General features: G+C 46.3%; 1 protein-coding gene across 3 annotated transcripts in view; it reads left to right on the forward strand.

Annotated features, from left to right (window-relative positions):
* The window catches only part of SH3KBP1 (SH3 domain containing kinase binding protein 1), a 388,497-nt gene that overhangs the window by 327,897 nt on the left and 38,438 nt on the right, over positions 1-22,162 (forward strand). For all 3 annotated transcript variants that reach the window (XM_056131073.1, XM_056131074.1, XM_056131075.1), the window contains 2 exons: positions 360-440; positions 3,135-3,294. In XM_056131073.1, the coding sequence (XP_055987048.1) occupies positions 360-440; positions 3,135-3,294 (241 nt within the window). The remainder of the gene's footprint in view (positions 1-359; positions 441-3,134; positions 3,295-22,162) is intronic.

The raw sequence follows: 22,162 nt of genomic DNA on the forward strand, positions 1-22,162 counted from the left end.
CCTTGCATATTCTGATGATTAGTTAGTGTATTTACTTATACATGTTTCATAGCTTTACCCAGCCCACTGATTTCCTGTGATTCTCCTGAGTCTCTTGCCTAACAAAGTTAGAGTCAGTAGCAGAGACCACCAGTGGTGTTCTTATAAAGAAGGGTATATGACAGGCACACCTGATGACATGGGACCAAACCAGTTCCTGCTGCTTTCTAAAGCAGCTTGTGTTGAACAGGAAAAACCAGCACTCAGCTTTGGGGGAAATGTTTATTGATTTTTGCTGTACCTACTAAATATTTTAAATGCTGTTATGTCTAATAAACAAAGAGACATTTTCTGATCGCTGTTCTTCCTTCCCCCACCAGGCACCACTGAGCGAAAACATGAAATTAAAAAGATACCTCCTGAAAGACCAGAAACGCTTCCCAACAGAACAGAAGAAAAAGGTATGAAATCAATTCTTCACTGGCACTTCTCAGACAGTAGAGAGCAAAGCTGTTGTGTCACAAGGCTGTTCTGAATTACCCACAGCATTTGCTTTTGCTTTGCAATACACTTATTATGATTTTGTTTGGATTGCTTTTAAATATCCTGTTCCTGAGGAAATAGGAGAGATGGTTATGTGGTGCTTCTTGGGGCCATAATTTGTCCACAAATACATAGCTACCAACCCAGTCCTATCAGGTTGCTTCATCCCAGTCTTCTGCTGTCACCATCCACCCTTCACCTGCAGTGGAATGAAGGCAGGATACCATCTCGTCTGTAATTCTCCTGAGGGTTCAGATGTATCTGTCAACAGTATCTATACAGCCCACTCCCAGGCCTGGTATACACTGGATGTGGCTTAGAGAAATTCCCATCCAGGAAGATGGAGGCTCTCTTCTTCAATCAGAATAACCTTTGACTCTGGCTACTGTGTTACAGATGCTTATCTTTGGTCCAGAAGGTTTTGGTTCTGGCAAAACTGGGGAAAATAACTCAGTGCCCACTGTCTCCTGAAACTGGCCACAGATGTCATATTCATGGGAGAAGCGTGATGCATCTCACCCACTGCATTTGACCCTTCCCATTCTGAGTATCTCTCCCAGTGGAATCTGCATGCTCTGGAAGGAGTCATTTTGTTAGGTCTTAAGATTTGATTGAACCCACGTTTTCTTTCAGGCAGAAGTGCTGTTATTATGAACAGGACGCAGAGCAAATTCCATTTTCAAACAGTTAATTGCAAATCTCAAGAGAAATCCTGAATTAATGAATGTAATTATTTGGAGGTGCCCCTGGGTGGCCTCATGAAATTTTATTATTTAACATTTTCCATCATCTGCCTTCCCCAAGTTATACCAACGATGGAAGCTCTCGAGAAGTTCCACCTCTTTCTTAGTGAACAGTTAAAACCTGGAGTTGTGGGAACTCATTGGGAGGACCAGGTCTGATGGCCAAAGAGTAATGGTCATACAAATAACACTTTGATAAAAATGTGTGACCTGATGTGACCAGACAGCCTTATTCACATGGAGGGCCCATGCAACTTTCTGGCTGTCAGGTTGCTTGCCACGGCCCTTTCCTGCTCTGTTCCATGCTAACATACGCAGTTAGATGACATGTGAACAGCCACACTAATTGGATTGCCAAGTGACCACGCTTGATTCCTTCCTCTTCCATGATTCCTTATCCTATGCCACAGTGAGGTCAGGAAGGCCTAGCCCCTGTCCAGAAACAACATAAAGCCAGCCGCACCCCTGAGACTTAGCCCTTCTGTTGGGTGGGCACCAAGCACCTTTCCCAATTCATGTTGCAGGCTGCTGGACTCCCATTTCTTTCACTTAAAGGGGGCTCCCCTCTTTGTGTTCAGCTAAGCCCTTCCTCCTCGGTTCACTGGCTCCATCAGTGAGTTCGCAGCATTCCTGAAGCGGCAGATTCCTCTGCCAAAATCATTGTGGGATGTGCACCTGTTTTCTGTACAGTACCTGGCAGGTGTTGCAGGGCTTTTCCTGGTAGCCTGGAGACCTACCCGACAGGAGTTTATGTCTGCAGGTAAAATATGTCCTGAGCTTCTGCTCCCACCAGCAGTCTGCCTGGTGGCCAATGGGTGACTCTTGAAGGATCGTCTTTATGAAGAAGAACATGGTCATGAGCTTTTTACACCATGCACAGGAAAACGCCAACCCAAGACTGTCCCTGAACACTGGCCATTGTGACCCCTACATCTGACTTTAACTTCATTCTCTTTTCAATGATGTAAAAGCAACTTATTTTCCCCCACGTTTTATCTATAGTTGAGTTTTAGACATACAATACTGGAGCACTGATCCCATCATCAGTGTCAGCATCCTTCTACCAGTGTTCCCAGATTCCCTCCCATATCCCCCTGTGCCCCCCACAGCCTGCCTTCTACATAGGCACCTTTCTAAGTTTGGTTGTTAAAATTTGGGTCTTGTGGTCTAATGTTAACTTCATTCTAAAAGCTCTGACTCCATGTGCCTCAGAAAGCAGTGTGTGTTAGAAGTCCCAGTTTACCTTTAGCGTTCTAGTAGGGCATAGAAATAATCCAGAGATAGTTCTTGTTCCCTGAATCATTTTCCGGTATTTAGCTCAGTGTCCTTTTCTGGAGCCAACCTGAGACATATGTGACACTTTTTTTCCAGTAGGCCTCACAGGTAGTTTACCAAGCCCAGTAACTCTTACTGGATACCTGTAGATATCAAAACTCATGAAGGACTCTAGGGAAAGGATGGTACCCTCAGAGCACGTGGGAGCAGCCCGTTGAGAAAGGCCTTCCCTTTGGTGGAAAGTGGGGAAGCAAAACAGCATGCCCAGTGCACAGCCCAGTGTTGAGAAGAGACACGGCAGTGCCACCTTTCAGCTGAACAGGCTTGAGGTGGATGGTGGGAATTGGCCAAGGGTAAACAGTGACCAGAAGGGGCCTCTAGGCACCAGCTTGAGCAAAAGCAGAAGGTGAGCTGAAGCTTTGCAGGGTTTTATTTTTTAAACTGACCGAGAAGATGAGGTCCTTGGGGGTCTTCCAGTTTCACCTTCTGGTAGATGGCATGGATGACTTGGTTTGGAAGCAGGAAGTAATCTAAGTGCCATCACTTATACTGGGTCTGTCTATCTTCTTTGCTTTTGGAAACACTGACTTAAAGAAAGACCAGAGAGAGAGCCAAAACTGGACCTACCGAAGCCTTCCGTTCCTGCCATCCCACCAAAAAAGCCTCGGCCTCCCAAGACCAATTCTCTCAGCCGACCAGGCGCACTGCCGCCCAGGAGACCTGAAAGACCCGTGGGTCCCCTGACCCATACCAGGTACTGTACCCCTTTGGGCTCAGGGTGGCAGGGGGCGTGGGAGATGGTGCTGGACTGTGGCTGGCTGAGGGAGGGGACAAATCTCTCGAAAGATTCTAGCCACTTTGTTCCTATCCAGGGGAGCAGAAGTAGGCACAAGGCAGGGGGATAGCATGGGTGTCAGGACGGCCTTTTGGACCTGGGCCAGTCACCCTTCAAACTGGAAATACAAGGGCCGTGCTCACCTTCATCCCCTGGATACTCCGCTGCTAGCTCTGTCCCGTGGTACCTCTTTCTACACCTGTTACTGGTCCGAGCAAGACCCACTTGACTCATACTGTCCTTAAGACCCTCAGAGGCAAAAGGCGCCCAGCACTTTTTTTCTTAACCAAATCTGAGGAAACTCCAGTGGGGTCCTTGACTGGCTGGAAGAGTATCCTGGGAATATGCGATCAGGGTTGGACATTGTTTCAGAGGTGCAAACAGAGAGCAATAAAGGGGCGAGTTCATGCCACAAAATCATTGCCAGAGCTGTCTACCATGGCCGGACGGATAGTACCACAGGTAAGGCACTTGACTTGCACGCAGCTGACCCGGGTTTGATCCCTGGCACCCCATATGGTCCCCTGAGCCCTACCAAGAACAATCCCTGAGCACAGAACTTTCTTTTTTTTAAATTTTTATTAGTGAAACACCATGAGGTACAGTTGTAGACTTACAAATTTTTATGCTTGGGTTTCAGTTATACAATGATCGAGTATCCATCCCTCCACCAGTGCCCATTCTTCACCACCACTGATCCCAGTATCCCTCCCACCCCCCTTCCCCCCCATCCCACCCTGCCTCTGTGGCAGGGCATTCCCTTTTTTTCTCTCTCTCTCTCCTTTTGGGTGCTGTGGTTTGCAAAAGAGGCATTGAGTGGCAATCTTGTTCGGTCTATAGTCTACTTTCAGCATGCATCTCCCATCCTGGGAGGATCCTCCCAACACCCTTTATTTGGTGCTCCCTTCTCTATCTGAGCTGCCTTTGCCGCTAGCATGTGCGGCTGGCCTCCAAGCCATGGAAAGAGCACAAAACTTTCTATTGCTACATAATTCCTCTCAAGGTACAATATGGAGGTATGTAGTCTTAATACCCTCAACCCAGCCACTCAGCTGTCTTTTGTTCTTTTGTGCTATGTTGACTTGGCACATTTCTCTCAGGTGTGCGCAGGCCCTTTGGGTGGGCTGCTGGTGCAGTCATGTCATTCTGCGGGCCCTTCTGAAAGTCCACTTGATGGGGCTCGCAGGCTCAGGGACCCGTGGCAGAGCTCAGGCCCCTCCAGGGAGCACCATCTTCTGCTGCCTGGCACTGTCAAGCTCTTTGCATGTGTGCAAGGTGTGGGCGCTTGACAGGACCTTAGCACGGCCTCTGCAGATCCTGGCAAGCACTTCCGAAGGAGCCTGTGTGAATCGCTCTCTGTGCTGCCGGAACGAGTCTGAACCAGGCACCCAGGGACCCGGGGGCAAAGGTCATACAGGGCTGTGTGCAGGGCAAACAGAGACGCCTCTGCCAAATCCCTTTCCCTGGAGGGCCGGCAGACATCTCCATTAACTTCCAGAATATTCCTCTGCTCTCAGAATCTACTGCCAAGAGAGGTATGGTTCTGGGGGCTGGAGAGATAGCACAGCAGGTAGGGTGTTTGCCTTGCAAGCGGCTGACCCGGGTTCAATTCCCAGCATCCCATATGGTCCCCCAAGCACCGCCAGGAGTGACTCCTGAGTGCGGAGCCAGAAGTAACCCCTGTGCATCACCGGGTGTGACCCAAAAAGCAAAAAAAAGGGGGGGTACGATTCTGAGGGCTTCTTGATGTTGACCGTTGCTCTCAGCCCTCTCATTATGGGATGGGTACAGGCTTTAGACCTCTGTGCCAGGGAAGACGCCCTTCACTGCCCACCCTCGGACGCCTACAGGCCCCACTTGCTCTCTGCCTCTGCCTAGCTCTTCTCTGCCTGTAGCTCTCCCTCTGACAGCTGTCCAGAACGAGAGTATCTGAGAGGGTTTGGACAGAAGTGGGTGTGAACGATGGCTGCTCTCCCTATGCTATGGGGCTCCCAAGCAGCCTGGGAGATCGGGGACAGCTGCGGCCTCCTGCACCCCACCCAAGACACCTTTTTGCAGGGCGGGGAAAAGTAGACACCTTTCTACTGGCTTGCTGCCTTCACAGTCATGTCAGGTAGCACAAGCAGTTCAGGTCCTCAGCCAGCTGTGGGGACCACACCTGTGACCCCGTCCCTGCCCCGTCCTTCCCTCCTCTCTCCCTTCTCCTCTCCTCCCCCATCCATCCTCTCCTCCTTCTGTCTCTCCTCCTCTTTCTCTGTTTCTCCCATTACCTGACTTCCCTCTGGTGCCCAATGGGATCTCCCAGGGAACAAATCACCCACTCTGGCCCCCGCCCTTGCAGTGACCATCTCGACAGGCCTGCCAAGGCCATCTGAAAATCTGCATTCCTGACAAACTCCTGAGATGGTGGGACTGAGGCCCGCAGCCTGAGATGCCCACGTTGGCATTCTCCAGAGCCTTGGAAAGGCCCCAGCCCCTACCTGGATGCAGCCAGTGTGCAGTTGACCCTTCCTGCACCTGCTGATGCCCCTGGCATCTGAGCCCCTTCGCTCCCTGTCATCTGGGAGCCTGCCCGACCTCTCATGATTGCTCTCGCCTCTGGCTGATGAAAACCTCCCATGTGGCCTACACTGAGCCTCTTGGGATGCTTACTGTGCCCTGGACTGCCTTAAGGGATTTAAAGTGGATCAAGTGTGTTTTGTCATCTACATGCTGAGGATACAGTAGTGGCTCACTGAACACACGTGATGAATACCATGGTTCCTAACAGGGTCGCATGCTTTGGTTGGGCCTTTCCCATCATCCTTCCCAGCTGCTGTGGGTTTAGAGCCATGTGTTCTTAAGTTCTGGTCACCCCAGGCACCATGGATTTCAAGATGCAGGCATTTCAGAAGTAAAGGCTTATTTCTGAGGGCTTCGTGTGCTTCCTACTTCTTGCTGAGCAGCGGCTTTGAACAGCCAACCCACATATTGGTTTACAACCTTGTTTTGTTCTTCCACAGTTGTTGAGGTGGGAATGTTCACTCCATACAGAGAGGTCAGTGTCTGTGCTCCTCTGGAGAAAGGGTGGTGTATGAATTCTGTTCCTCACCAGGATTTACCTGAGCACATGGATGGAAGGGTAGATGGACAGTTGAATGAATGCACACAGCTGGTGTTTGCCCTTTCTTGGGGAATGAGGTATTGGCTCTCAGCTGCAGTATCTGGATGTGGCTTCCTGTCACTAACCAGAATGCTTGCTTTCATATGCGGCTTTCAGAAGACATGGCCTTCTTACCGCTTAAACAGGAACTAAGAGCTTTTAGAAAAAGAGACTATGATTCCAGGGGGGGTTGGAGGGCCACACCTGTGATACTCAGCAGTTACTCTGGGCTGTGCACTTAGGAATCACTCCTGGTGGTGCTTGGGGAACGATATGGGATGCCAAGGATTGAACCTAGGTCGGCTGCATGCCAAGGCCCTACCAACTGGACTGTACTATCACTCTGGACTCCTTTTTTTGTTTTTTTTTTCTTTTTGGCTCACACCAGCGATGCACACGGGTTACTCCTGGCTGTGCACTCAGGAATTACTCCTGGTGGTGCTCAGGGGACCATCTGGGATGCTGAGTCGACCACATGCAAGGCAAACACCCTACCTGCTGTCCTATAGCTCCAGGCCCTGGACTCCTTTTTAAATCAATTTTTGTGGGGGCTGTTGAGAGGGGAGTAATTTTTAGACATATCCACTTAAGAGAAAATGTGTTTAGGACCCTCTGTAGGTCAGGAACTTCTCTCTACCTTAGTTATGGTGGAGCTGAATGATTGGGGTCCCACTTTTCAGGAACCTATAGGGAAACTACAGACAGATTTTATCTAATCTGAGAAAGTGGAAGCATGCTGGTAACAGACTTTATCATTGATAAGGATGATCTAACTTCTAGAAAGGGGGTTAAGATGGAACTTTAACAGGAATTAAAGACTCCCCTGTCAATTTAATGCTAGAGTTCACTTAAAATTAAGTAATTATAGGAGAAGGTACTATGTGTCTCCTTTGTTTGAAAGTCTGTGCTTTGGGAATGCCCTAGGTATTGTTCAGATGTTGTTCCGTAGCGTGTAAAACAGGTTCTGCCTGGCTTTTCCAACCCACACATAATTCATGTGGTTGGGCCACAGAGAATATTCAGCCTGCCCTTATTTTAACACTTGAGAAAATGGAGGTTCAGGTATATAACAACTACTTACTTGTTTTGATAATGTGTCGTAAAAGTTCTTGCTTCCCTTAGATCAAAAAAATCTCTTCCCTTTCACTAAAATTCAGTTTTAAAAACAAGTAGACTTCAAGTGATGGAAAATAGGTAATACACACACATACACACACACACACAAGAATATGTGCTATTGTATGTCTAGTAAGGTGTCTTATCAACTTAGTGAACATAAGTTGAAAGACCTTCATGAGAACAAGTCCTGAAACTTTGGAAAACAGTTCAAAATATGCGGGGCCATCAGGCTGTTTCATTGGGGCAACCTGGAGCAGGGCAGGTGATACCTCTCCCCGCCCCAACAGAGCCAACCCTGGCAGCCAAAAACCTCCAGAACTCAACCGCTACCATGCTCACAACTGCTCTCCACACACTCAGACAAACCTGACCCATGAATCAACCTATTCCTGGACATCTCGTACTTTACACCACCAAAATATACCAAGAGTTACACATCACAGTTGATGGGGTTTAAAGTAGAAGTCAACCAATCTTCTTAGGGGAAAATATATTTACACACACACATACACACACACACACACACACACACATAAGCACACAGGGTTCAACCTTTAACATGTTACTAATTTCTTAGAGAAGGGTTTAATGACTCCTGGGTGAAATTCAACAATCTTCAACACTTTCCTCTAAGAAACCTTTTTTGTCTCAGTTTTAGTGGATTATTCATAACAAGCAGTACAAAATTATTTTGGTTCTGCTTTGAGGGCAGAGTTTGGGTTTCGGGATGGAAATAAGATAGTGGGAAGGTATAATGATCATAAGATTGGTGTTCAAATAGTAAATGTAAATACATATTGTGAACAACATAGATAGAAATAAAATTAAAATTAAAAATATATATGGGACCAGGGACTGGAGCGATAGCACAGCAGTAGGGTGTTTGCCTAGTACGCAGCCAGCCCGGCCGAGCCAGGTTCGATTCCTTCGTCCCTCTCGAGAGCCTGGCAAGCTACTCAGAGTATCTCGCCTGCACAGCAAAGCCTGGCTAGCTACCCATGATGTATTCGATATGCCAAACACAGTAACAACAAGTCTCAAAATGGAGACATTACTGGGCCCGCTCGAGCAAATCGATGAACAACGGGAGGACAGTAACAGTGATGGGACCAAGGGATAGCACAATGGTTAGGGAAATTCCTAGCATGCACCCTACCCAGGTTCAAAGCCATATGGTCCCCGAAGCAATGCTGAATACAGCCTTGGAGGCCTCTGGCACCACTAGGGAGACCTTAGTATACTTGGCACTGTAGGACCTGAGCACCATCACATTCTCAAGCCCTTGCACTGACCAGCTGGTCCGACTGGTCAAGAATTGCTAGTGTCCAAGAACCCCTGAGTCCTCCTGCACTACTTGGGAGGCCCTCTCAAAAGTCAAGAAATTGAAAAGGAAAATCCAGGGACACACACAATAGCGCAGAACTTCCTTGAGCTCTGGTCAGTTGTGTATCAGGTGGAGTGAGTCAGGGGTCTGAGGTTAGCATGTGCCCTCAAGGGGAAGGAAAGCCACTGAGGCAGGCTGGCTACATTGGAGCAGTTTGGTTCACCCTCCTATACAGATACCCAAGTAATTTTTCTTTTTTGTAGACAAAGTTATTTTGTTTGGGGTAGGGGGGTGTCCAGAGCAGTGCTCCAGGGTCCTAGGGCTAGGCATAATGACACTCAGCCCACTAGGCCAGACAGTTCAATGCCCAGGTTCAGCCATGTAGTATCACTTGAACCATGAGGTGCTGAAGGCCACCAGGGTCACCCCATTGGTGTTTGGGAGCTCCCAAGGCTATACCAAGCAGTGCTCAGGAGAGCCATGCAGTGCTGGGATAGAATTCATGTAATAATTTTTCTCTTGGTGGATGGGGACATGCTTATTGGGACTCACAAACTATTTCTGTCTCCGTGCTCAAGAATGATCTGTGGCAGTGATCAGGGTACCATTTTTGGTGCCTGAGATTTGAACCAGGGTCAGCTGCATGCAAGCAAGTGTGTTACTGCCTGTTCTGTCTCTCTAGTCCATAATTATTCTTTCTTCTTCCTAAAAGCTGGGGCAGGACCTAGGGAAACTGGAGCAAAAGCTTCATTTTGAGTTTTGGGAAAGCTTTTACCATTTCTTGCCTAAGCACAGGGCAGCTCATGCTCTCAGAGATGACGGGACAGGTGACCAGCATGGTGGGGCCAGGATTGGGGTCAAGAGCCTTGCTTGGTAGACAGCACTTCTGGGACAGCAAGAAATAAAGTCAAAGGTGTGAGTGGAGTGAGGATGGAGTTGGGAGCAGGGGTGGAGGAGTCAAAGACCAGGTGTCTAGACAATGAAGGTCAGATGGGAGAAGCTGGGGCTCCCAGCTTCTGCAAAGGAGAAGTGGGCAGGAGGTGCCCTGAGTGTGGATGATGGAACTGGGTGATGATGGTCAGGGCAGAGCTGCCTCCCACAGTGTCATCGATCAGGGAGATGGCAGGCAAGACTGGTGTTCCAGCATCCACTCTCCTCCCAGGTAGAGGTCACTGGGTTCTGGCATTAGTGGCAGTCAGGGAGAAGAAAGGTTCAGAAGTCTGGGTAGTATAGGGGTCACTCAGGAAGAAGGTCCAGATATGGGGGAGTTGTTTACTAGAGAGTACTGTCCAAGGACTTAAGTTGGGGGAGCTTGTGTGGGAGGCAGTGCCTCCAAGGAGAATGTGAACTATTGCATCTTTGACATTGGTTTGTGAGCAGGAGACCCAGAAACCTCTCATCTCAGCCAAACTTGGGGATCACCTATTACTTTTCACATCAGGGACCTCATCTACATAGACTCCACAGAGATTGGGAGCACAGGATCCAGTGAGGAGAGGCTATGGAGCTAGAGACATTTCCCTTTAATGAGGTTGGCACCCTGCACTCCAGAGGAACCAGCCTCTGGACAGTGGTCAGAGACTGGAGCTCTGAGCCATTTTAGCTTGAGGCAGAGATGAAGTAAACATGTGGATGCCAAACATTAACTAAGTGTGTCTTGGCGAAGGACAATGATCTCTCTTAACACTCACTTACTCAAGCTGGAGTTTTCTTTCCATTTGTGCGGCATCTCTGATGTTCCAGACCATCCTCCAGCTACAACTTTGCAGGAAATAAGCTTTTTTGGTCCCGATTGCTCCATGAGGTGTCTGACCCTCAAGACCACCAACCCTCCAAAAACTTAAATAAAAATGTTCTTGGGATCAGGTGGACGACTCTAGGACTAGAGCACATGTTTCGCAGTCACAAGATCCTGAATTGGATCCGTGGCACTGCATGGCCTCCCAAGTACTGCCAAGTGTAACACTGATGGGCTCTGAGTACCACTGGATCTGAACCCATCCTTAGATCCCAATAACTGGACCAAATACTGTTGAGACTGGCTCTGAGATCCTGAGCACAGCTAGAAAGGCCCTATTTATTTATTTATTTATTTATTTATGGAAGTATTTATTTATTGGGTTGGGGGCCACACCTAGTGGTGCTCAGGACTTACTCTGGCTCTTCATTCAAGGATCACTCCTGGCAGTGCCAGGTGACCCTACGGGGTGCTGGAGATAGAACCCAGGGTGGCTCTTTGAAAGGAAAACTTCCTACCCACTGTCCCATCATTCCAGTCCTCAAAAGACCCTTTTATAAAAGAAAAAAGCAGAAAACCTCTCTTGTTCTTATTAGATATGAACTAATTGATTTTTCTTTAAAGAAGAGAAGATAGTCAAAGCATGCTTGGGTGGTCAGGCCCTCACTTTGAATTTGGAGTATTCACGTTTCCCATATTTCTTTGCAAAGGTTCCTAGTGATGTGTTGTGTGCTTTTTGAGTGTTTCCCTTTCTTTCTACAAGTCAGGACCAAGACATGTCTTGGAGAATTGTGGAAGGAAGTCTTGGCTGGAATTCACAGAGGTGGGTGTCATTGACTCAGAATAGCAATTGCAAGCCTGGCATGGCTGTAATTACTCAGGGAGATTATGGAGACAACAGGGTCATTATTGAAGTGTATTGGGGGACTAGGAACCACTGTAAACGGTGGAGGAGTATGATGCCATGGAAGCAGGAAATATCTAGAAGGGAATTTGGACCAATTCTGTCTTCTCATATGTGAATATACTCTGCAATCACTTGGGAGACTGATTCGAACCTCGATCACTACTCTCCCCAGTTTGTAATTCAGGCCAAAATTTTTGCATGTCCAGCAAGTTTCCAAGGCTGTTGACTGACTGAATGTGCCAGGAGGGCCTCCAGCATGGTGGACACCACAGGAACCAAAGGGCACCCTTGGGCTTCAGACTCTAGTCAGCCCTTGATGAACCGGGTTTAGCAGTTTCTGTTAGAGTGCTTGGGAGGAGCCAGTAACAGGCTTGGGGACAGTTGAAAAGTGAAAGGGCAGATAGCTAAGCATGTCTGATGAGAAACCTACCTATGTGAAATGAATTCTAGATGTGGGTTTCATGATGAGAGAGGAGTGCATGTGCGTATGTGTGTAGGTGTGTGCGTGGTTCCTGTGTACGTTCATTTTTTTCAGATATCCATCAAGTGCCTTATATTTGGCCTCTTTTGGGAAGTAGTAAACTATGGTAACCAGGTCTTTTGTGGTCCCTACCCACTACTCACTTGAGCTCGAAGTCAGCCACCCCAGGTTCAGAACCCCACCTCTCAACCTACCCTGTGACTTGGATAGCGTTCTTCAACTCCTGGTCACAGGTTCTCTCTGTAAAATGACACTGTAAGGTCGGCCTCGCCCAGGTGCACAGTTCCACAAGCAGTTCCCCCAGATCCTCGTTTGCTTCTCAGCCCACTGGGCCTGCTGCTCCTGCCCTCCTTGAGAGAGCTCCATGGGCATCCTTGGGTGGGAGAGGGGTTCCCACATGGTGACAAGTGGGTCCTGCTTTGTTGCCTCAAGGGGTGAAGAAGTGGGTACCTTCAGGTGGCACATGAAGAAATCTCTAGGGAATGGATGTTCTAGTTGCCTCCCTAGAAGAAGACAGAGTCTGGAGACATTAAGACTTTGAGGTAGGTCAGGAATTGAAGGGGGCTACTTGATTTATCATGCATGGGAACCACAATGGGGACAGGAGAAAATCCGATAGGGACATTTGCATTATTGGGGATGACTTCATTTCACTTGCAACTTGAAGTTCCTCTCTCTGCTTCTTCTCACCCACACCTACAATGAATTTTATTCACTGCTGTGAGAATCAGTAGTAGCAATAAGATGACACCTCAGCCCTGTCTGGGTAGCACTGATTTTCCTGCTGGCCATGACCAGAGTCAGACCCAGAACAGTTCACGGTAGTCATATGCACTGTCCAAGTGGATTCACGTAAGGCTTTTTACCTCCAGCTCATGCTCTGAATTTTCTTTCTCTGAGCAATAGCTCACCAACTTCTCCCAAACTTGGGCTCTATGCCTTTATAACAGCTAGCACTTTGGGAAGGCCAGACTGTGGGTACACACAAAAGGGCTGTGGGGTCATCATACTGGGGCCTTGTGGGATGGTGGGGCCTGGCCTGCACCGAGAACAGAAATCAGCTAGGGACTTAGGGGGAGTGGTAGTGTGCCATCACATTCCAGCATATCTCTACCAGCATGCTTTTTTGTGCTCTTCTAAGCAAAACTGCAGTGCAAGGAGAGATTCACCCCGAAACCAATCTCCATCCTGTGTCCAGAATCTCGTGCATGCGACCTCTCACACTGAAATTGGAAGTTTGCAGGTCACAGGTGCCTGGAACTCTTGGATGCTGTGAACCACTGTGTGGGAAGTTAGGATTGATATGCAAATACCAGTTGGGGGAGAGGGCGAAGGCTCCTCCTGCCCTTCCACTAAATGGAAGTTGGTGGCTGGTGGACTGCATTGTCATTTCCAGATGGGTGTCTCTCGGGCCAGGCTGGCTTCATGGCCATTACCTTCACAAAAGGCAGTGTCCTCTGGTAGTTATTTGAGAGAGGAAAAGCAAAGCTCTAGGAGCATACCATATCTCACTGCATAATTATCACCATGCTATATTCTTCACACCTGTTTTTTTCAGCCCCCAAAAGTGGTTGATAACCTTTTTTAAGACTTCACATAATGGTTGCACCTTTTTTTGCCTATTGCTACATGTGCTTTTATTTATTTTTTAAAATTTTTATTAGTGAAACACCATGAGGTACAGTTGTAGACTTACAAATTTTTGTGCTTGGGCTTCAGTTATACAATGATCAAGTACCCCCATCCCTCCACCAGTGCCCATTTTTCACCACCACCGGTCCCAGTATCCCTCCCACCTCCCATCCCCCCATCCCCCCCTAGCCATACCCCTGTTTTTTTCTGGGTTTGGTACTCAAGGCTCCAGGGCTGATTCCTGGCTTTGTGCTCAAGAATCGCTCCTGGTGGGCTTGGGAGACCGTGTGGGGCTCCAGAGATTGAACTTGGGTAGGCTGTGTGCAAAGCAAGTGCCCTACTCACTGTACTGTCACTATGGCTCCAGCACCTTACTTTTTTTTTTAACAAAACAATTGTCAGGAAATCTGAAATAATTATGTGGCAGTATACATAGAATATGCTTATGTAAATTCTCATTTTTACTTGTGCCATTTTACTCATTGCAGTGGACAAAGCTAGGACTGGCCAGTAGCTGGCCTTCATCCAGTTTCAGTTCTACAATGCACATGAGCTGTGCATCTGGGAGCATTGTACCCTAGTAAGTTGGGGCTGGGCTTGGGTCATGGCTACTCAGCATTCATCTTTGGAGCCTGATGTTAGGAAAAGAACAGCCAGGAGAGTAGGGAAGCATATCCCTTTCCTTGACCTCATCCTCCAAGCACACTTGACCTTGGACAATGGCCTGTTGTTCATTTATTTGCTTGCTTGTTTCCTGAGTGCTTCAACACCTTTTCCTGGCATATGTCCTGGCCTGGCTGTCCCAATTGGACTAAATTAGGCCTTGCCACTTATCAAAACTCATAGTCTCAAAGGATGTGCATGGTACAGCTCCCACATGCTATTTCTACACACCGTCCATCTCAGGTGGGATCAGTTTGGAAACAGTATGCCTTTCTGGGTGAATTGGGTATGTGCTTTCTCTAAATTAGTACTGTTTTTTTCCCTTTTGGTAATGAACTATGATTTGAGTTTTAGGCATATAATATTTCAGCACCAATCCCACTACCAGTGTCAACTTCCCTCCATCAACATTTCCATATTCCCTCCCCACCCAAACTTCCAACCTTTCCCCGCCTGTCAGTTTGACCCGAACATTATAAGGTTTCAGTGGTTGATGCGTAGATCTCATATTTTCAGTGTTGTTGAGTCTGTTTTGGACATGTGGCTATACCACCCAATCATATCACCAGTATAACTGAAGCCTTAGCTACTGTTCATTCATTACTTCTTGTTCCTTCTTATTCCTGCCTTGATTTCTTTCATTTGCTGTCCTTTGCCTCTCTAAACACTGGGGTCAAGGGTGATATAGGCATTCCCTTTCTCTACAGTACATTTCCTCATCCAGTATTCTATATACCACAGATAAGTGAGATCAGCCTGTATTTGTCTTCTTCTGGCTTATTTCACTCAACATATCTTCCGGTTTCACCTACATTGCAGCAAATTTCATTATTTCATCATTCCTTGCAGTTGCATAGTACTCCATTGTGTATCTATACCACATCTTCATAAACCAGTCATCTGTCATTGGACACCTAGGTTAATTCCTTGGCTTAGCTATTGTACTGAGTGCAGCAATGAATAATGATGTGCATATGTCCTGTTGAGTGTTTTTGTGCCCTGGGGATAGATGCCCAAAAGTGGAATTGATGGGTCAAATGGCAATTCAATTCTAAGTTTACTGACGACTCTCCATACTGTTTCCCACAGTATGGAAAATTGTACCAGACAACATTCCCACCAGAAGTTGTTGAGAGTTCTGTTTTCACCACATCCTTGCCAACACATATTGTTCCTACTATTTTTGATATGTACCATTCTTGCTGGTGTGAGATGGTATCTCATTGTCATCTTAATTTGGATTTCTCTCATGATAAGTGATGCGGAGCATTTTTTTTCATATGTCTACTGGCCATCCACTTGTCTTCCTCTGAGACGTGTCTGTTCATTTTCTGTCCTCACTTTTTGATAAGGTTTTTGAATTTTGTTGTTGATTTTTGTGACTATATCCCGGATGTCAAACCTTTATCTGATGTGTTGAATGCAAATATTTTTTCTATTTGGTTGGCTGTCATTTAGTTTTAGCCCTTGTTTCTTTTGCCGTGCAGAAGCACTTTAATTTTATGTAGTACCATTTTTTTATTTTTGATTGTGTTGCCTTTGCCAGTGGTATCAGATCATTGAAGGCATCTTTAAGATGCAAATCTTGAAGTGTTCTGACTATGTCACTATCAACCGTCTCTGTCCTCCTCTTGTTCATCGATTTTCTCAAGCAGGCCCAGTAACATCTCCATTGTGAGACTTTGTTGTTACTGTGTTTGGCATATCAAATAGTTCATGGGTAGCTTGCCAGGCTTTGCCATGTAAGTGAGATACTCTCAGTACCTTGCCGGGCTCTCCAAGAGGGGCAGAGGAATCAAACTCGGGCCGGCCATGTTGGCTGTATGCAAGGCAAACGCCCTATCTGCTGTGCTATCGCTCCAGCCCAAAACACTGTCCTCCCATTGTTCATTGATTTGCTCAAGTGGGCCTAGTAACATCTCCATTGTGAGACTTGTTATTACTGTGTTTGGCATATTGAATACGTCAAGGGTAGCTTGCCAGGCTTTGCCGTGCGGGCAAGATACTATTGGTAGCTTGCCAGGTTCTCCAAGAGGGGTAGAGGAATCAAACACGGCTTGGCCAGGCTGGCTGTGCACAAGGCAAATGCCCTACCACTGTGCTATCGCTTCAGCCCGTTCTGACTATATTTTTGTCAATGTACTTTATAGTTTCTGGTTGGATCTAAGGTCTTTGATTCACCTTGAGTTTATTTTTGTGTGTAGTGTAAGATCTGAACCCACTTTTAATTTCTTACATGCTGTTATCTAATTTTCCCAGCACAATTTGTTGAAGAGGCTATCTTTACTCCATCTTATGTTTTCAGCTCTGTTATCAAAAATTAACTGCCCATATATGGGGTTTTGTCATAGGGCATACTATTCTGACCCATCGATCAGAGGGTCTATCTTTATTCCAGTACCATGCAGTTTTGATCTTTATAGCTTTATAATGCAGTTCCAAATTAAGTAATAAAATATCTCCTAATTTCTTATTTTTCAGTATGGCTTTGACTATTTGTGGTCTTTTATGACTCCATACAACCTTTATTATTACATTGATACTACTCTTTAATGTGGAAGCAGAAGTGAAGTTCCCAGTGGTGGTGAATTATGATGACAAAGGCTACCTGACTTTCTCCATGAATCATTGCAGCCTATGGGACCCAGCCTTGAGAAGTGGGTGGGAGCATGGACTGTGGTTATAATATTAATAGGTTCAACTCCAGACCCTGAATTGATCCCATGCTACTTCTAGAGTGAACACACACTAATGCTCATAGGGCTTTCTCTCAGCAAGTATCTTAGTGTCACTGAGCCTCGGTTTCCTAATGTATCATGAAAATAAGGGCATTGTAGTTTGGGGCCTCCATGAAGTTGCATTGGATGTGCAAAATCAGTTTGAGAGTTCTTTGCCCCGGGAAGGGAGAAGGAGCACTGCTGGACAGAGGAAGTCAAATTGCAATATTGGGTCACCAAGGCCTCCACTGACCCCACTGGGAACTTTGAGGGCTGAATTGCCTGTGTTGCAAGTCTTTTATATCATGGGGTGCAGGTTGCCCTGGAAAGATCAGCACAAGGGCTCTTTGTAGCTGAGGTGGTCCCTGAAAGGAACCCTCTAGAACAGGGCAGGCTCTTTACTGCAGAGGGCTGTGAGAGGCTTGGCTCTGTATCTGACATGAGTAGAGACCTCAAGGAGTGGTTGTGATGATGTATGAAAAGGGCTCTCCCAGAACCTGACACCCTGTTGGCAGTACGCAAATGGTGACTGCTGCTGCCAAATCTGTGGAATCACGAGTTCTGTGCACACACACAAGTGTCCTCAGACAACTCAATCCCTGCTTTGCCACATAGGTGCCCTGTCCAGTAAAAAAAAAAAAAAACAAGGAGACTTCTAGCTGTTTGTTGCCTCTGCAGTTCATGTGAGTTATCTTTGGTTGGTCGATTGTTTGGTTTGTGGTGCTGGTGATCAAACCCAAGGTAAGTGCTCTATCACTGAGCCACATCCCTGGCCTCCAGATCACCTGCTCTCAGTTTCCATAGCAAAAATTTCTAAAAATAAAGAAGAGAGAGAGCTGTGTGGATTTTAAAACCTTTGGCTATATAGCGATATACCTGCTTTTTTCTATTTTCTCATTTGGTTTAACAGCTTTGCACATGAAAACTCACCAAACAGAAATACCCACATTAGTAAATTACAGAAGTATGATTCTCCCCTCTTTCATTGAATTTAGTAACGTTTTTGCCAAAATGGTACCCATGTGTTGGGCGGACCAGAGGAAAACAGGGACCTTGGAGGGCTCTAGGCTCATTGGGTGTCACCAGCCCCAACCACTTGCTTTGAGAATTTCAGAAACGCTGGTATTTTTTAGGACTCAAATTCATTAGCATTGTTGTAAGAGTCTATAAATACAGTGAAAGGCATTTACAAATAGACATTGTAAAACGCTTCCACACCCACAGTCTGAACACTGTCAAAACACCAGCTGCAGCTTCCCTACTTGGAAGGATCAGAACCTTTTTTAAACTACACCTACTGTGTTTTCAAAATAGGCTTTCTTCTGGCCCTGGAGAGATGATAATCAGCTGAAAGCTGGTGTCTGGCTCTTGGCATGAGGGATCAGGGTTCTCCGTTGGAGGGGTGGGGGATCCAATCCATCTCCTTTATGTCAGAAAGGAAACTCGTACTTTGACACCTGGAGAGGGGTCGTCACTCAATGATGGGAACTTCCTGTTGCTACTTCAGGGTGGTCTCTTGGAGCCTGGACCTCTCGGTGTAAGGTTCATAACTCCACCTTCACCACATGCTAATTCCCATGTGAGTTATAGCAGGCAACCTCATGGACACATGTTTGGGGAATTTTTTTTTATTAATTTTTATTAGTGAAACACCATGAGGTACAGTTGTAGACTTACAAATTTTTGTGCTTGGGTTTCGATTATACAATGATCAAATACCCATCCCTCCACCAGTGCCCATTTTCCACCACCATGGATCCCAGTATCCCTCCCACCCCCATCCCCCCATCCCACCCTGCTTCTGTGGCAGGGCATTCCCTTTTGTTCTCTCTCTCCTTTTGGGTATTGTGGTCTGCAAAAGAGACATTAAAAAAATAGCATTGCATAGCATTGCATTGGTTCGTAGCCATAGTACAGTGGGTAGGGAGTTTGCCTTGCATGTGGCTGACCTGAATTTGATTCCCAGCACCCCATTTTGTCCCCAAAGCCCTGCCCAGGTTAATCCCTGAGCACAGAGCCGTGAGTAAGCCCTGAGCATTACTGGCCATGGCCCAAAAGGTAGCTCCAGTGGTATAATCGGTTAATGCGCAGTATAGTATTTATATTGCCCAAAAATCAGAAATAATAATAATGATATCACTGCATTATAAACCCTTATGTAAGTTGCAGGTATGCATCATTAAAAATCCACATTTGTTTCCCAGCAACCATTGTAGCACCTATTTAAGTTAACCTTGATTTCATTAAAGTCTCCACTTAAAGTCCAATTCCTGCAATGAACCCCTTTTACCCCTCTTCCTTTATGATATCCACTAATTGGTGTTACAGTCTAAAAGTTTATTTTGCTTTGAAAACATACGTCTGTTTGTTTTCTCTGTTTATTAGGAGTTCAAACATACACCTGGCGTTTTCTTGAAGGAGTTGATGAATAAGGGTCAGGTTATGCTACATTGTTCACCTTGTTGATACTGCTGGGGAGAAAGGAAAGAAAACATGGAAAGAGAACAAAAAATGCCTGAATTTTAAGAATCCCTGTTATTTTTTGAAAAAATTTTTTTCTCTTTCGCACTTTTTTTTGGCTTTTTGGGTCATACCCAGAAATACTCAGGGGTTACTCCTGGCTCTGCACTCAGGAATTACTCCTGGCAGTGCTCGGGGAACAATATATGATGCTAGGGATCAAACCTGGGTTGTCCATGTGCAAGGCAAATGCCCTACTCACTGTACTATCGTTCCAGCCCCCTCCCTGTTATTTTTTGAAGAAAGGTGAGGGGTTTTGGGTTTTTTTTTTTGGTTTTGGGGTTTTTTTGGGGGTTTTTGGGTCATACGACACACATGAGTTACTCCTGGCTCTGCACTCAGGAATTACCCCTGGCGGTGCTCAGGGGACGATATGGAGTACTGGGAATTGAACCCAGGTCAGTCGCATGAAAGGCAAATGCCTTACCCGCTGTGCTATTGCTCTGGCCCCCTGAAGAAAGTTTTGTTTAAAGAAATTTACTTAGGACAAGAGGGAGTAAGAGACACTCGAGAGAACAGAAACTTCTCCAGAGAGGAAAAAGCCAAGATTCCCTATTATTAAAAGTGAGCCTTTGTGGGGCCAGAGAGTGAATACAGCAAATAGGGCACTTGCATTGCCTGCAGCTGACCCTGGCCCAGTCCCCAGCACTCCCTATGGTCCCCTGAGCACTGGTGTCTCTGGGTGTTCCCCTCCCAGAAAAAAAAACAAATTAAAAATGAACCTTTGCAAAAATTTAATTTTAAGAAAGGAAAGACAAGTTTCCTTTTGCCTTACTTGTTTGTTTGCTTTTTTGACTTTTGGGGGATCACATCTGGCATTGCTAAGGGGTGACTTCTGGCTCAGCACTCAGGAATTACTCCTGTCAGTGTTCAGGGGACCATAGGGGATGCCAGGGTTCAAACCCAGGTTGGCCACGTGCAAGGCAAATGGCCTACCCACTGTACTAATGCTTCAGCCCCTCCTTTTTCTTATCCTTGAGACAGCTACTATTAATTAACCTCTTAAGCCCTTTCTTTTCTATTTCCCTATGTACATAATTTGGTTTGGATTTCATTGGTTGTATATATGTGTGATCATACTGAATACCATCCAATTATGTGTTTTGGGAAAATGGCACTTATCATACCAATAGATAAATGTATTTCCATTTCAGAAAAGGATAGATATTCATTCATTACACAAGTGGTTTTTGAGTTCCTACTATGTTCTAGCAAAGATGAGTGCTGGAAATCACCCAGCAGACTATCTAGAAAGGACCACTGTAAATATTCTTTCAGATTTTCTAAAATTTCTGTTCCTAACATACCTGAAGTGTATGTGTGCGTTTGTGTTGCAGTGTGTAATTTCTTCTGCCTTTGTCCCTTGGCACTGTAACCTAAATATTTGTCTTTAAGGTAATAGATCAGTTATAATTATTTTGATAAGTTCATAAAAAACCATCAAGTATCCTACTGTTACCTTGCTCATGAAAGCATCCAGTTACGTTCTTCTGTGTTACAGGTTACTGTGTTACACCCATTGATGCATCACACTCAGTATGGTGTTTCAGGCTATCCTATTTCACCACATAATAAACTTATATTTTATACTGTAGGTTTTGGGGGGGGGAGAAGGGAAGATTATGTGAAGCTATTTTTTAATGTGCTAATAGTATTGGGGAAAAACAGGCTGCAACAATTTTGCGGTGAAATGTGATATCTCCAGCATCAATCCTCAGAACTGGTTTAAAGCGTAGGATTGTTCTAAACACTATTGATACACAGTTGGTTTTTAAACATTACTTCTTTTTGCCCTGCACCATTCCACAGAGGATTGGAGGTAACTTTCAAAACTGCATGTGCAGAATCTAATAGTTGGGCTTGGGGAGATAGCACAGAGGGCTGCAGTGCATGTCTGACATACTGAGGCCTCAGGTTGATTCCCCCAGCTCTGCATGATCCCCCAAGCACTGCTAGTAGCTCTGGCGACAGGCAGCCCCACTGGGCCCAAGCAGAACTGCACTGCCAGGCTGCGCATTGAACCCCCAGCCTATACAGTCGGGCAGGGTATCTCTGGGACTGACCTTGGGCCGCTGCGCACTGCTTGAGGGACTCTCTCCTCCAGATTAAATACTTGAAAGAGACAATATAAGGAAATTAAGGGTAGGCAAATAATAAAGCCCAAGATTAGATGAGCACTAAAATGTCCAGAAGGCTTCTGTCTAGTCCCTCAAGATACGCTCACGTTTGACTGGAAGCTTCCAGCTGCCAAGTCAGAGAGGGAAACGGCAGCTGCAGGATTTCTAGTCACCAAGTGCACGAATGGAACACATGTCCAGGAGCTGCTGGGTTGTCCTGGGACACAGGTGATTCACTGATGTGTAAAGCTCCTTCTCCGTCTGAATTTTCTCCCCAACTTCCCACCAGGCTGTCACCTCATACTGTCCTCTCCCTTGGCAAAAACTAGAGAATAAAAGGCCCAGTGGCATTAACTGGACCTTTGCTGCCTGTTTGACCTCCGTCCCCGGACAGAACATGTGTTCTCAGAAGCTTTGGTCCTTGGTG

This window comes from Sorex fumeus, unplaced genomic scaffold (genome assembly GCF_029834395.1).
Source record: "Sorex fumeus unplaced genomic scaffold, SorFum_2.1 ptg000086l, whole genome shotgun sequence".
NCBI lineage: Eukaryota > Metazoa > Chordata > Mammalia > Eulipotyphla > Soricidae > Sorex > Sorex fumeus.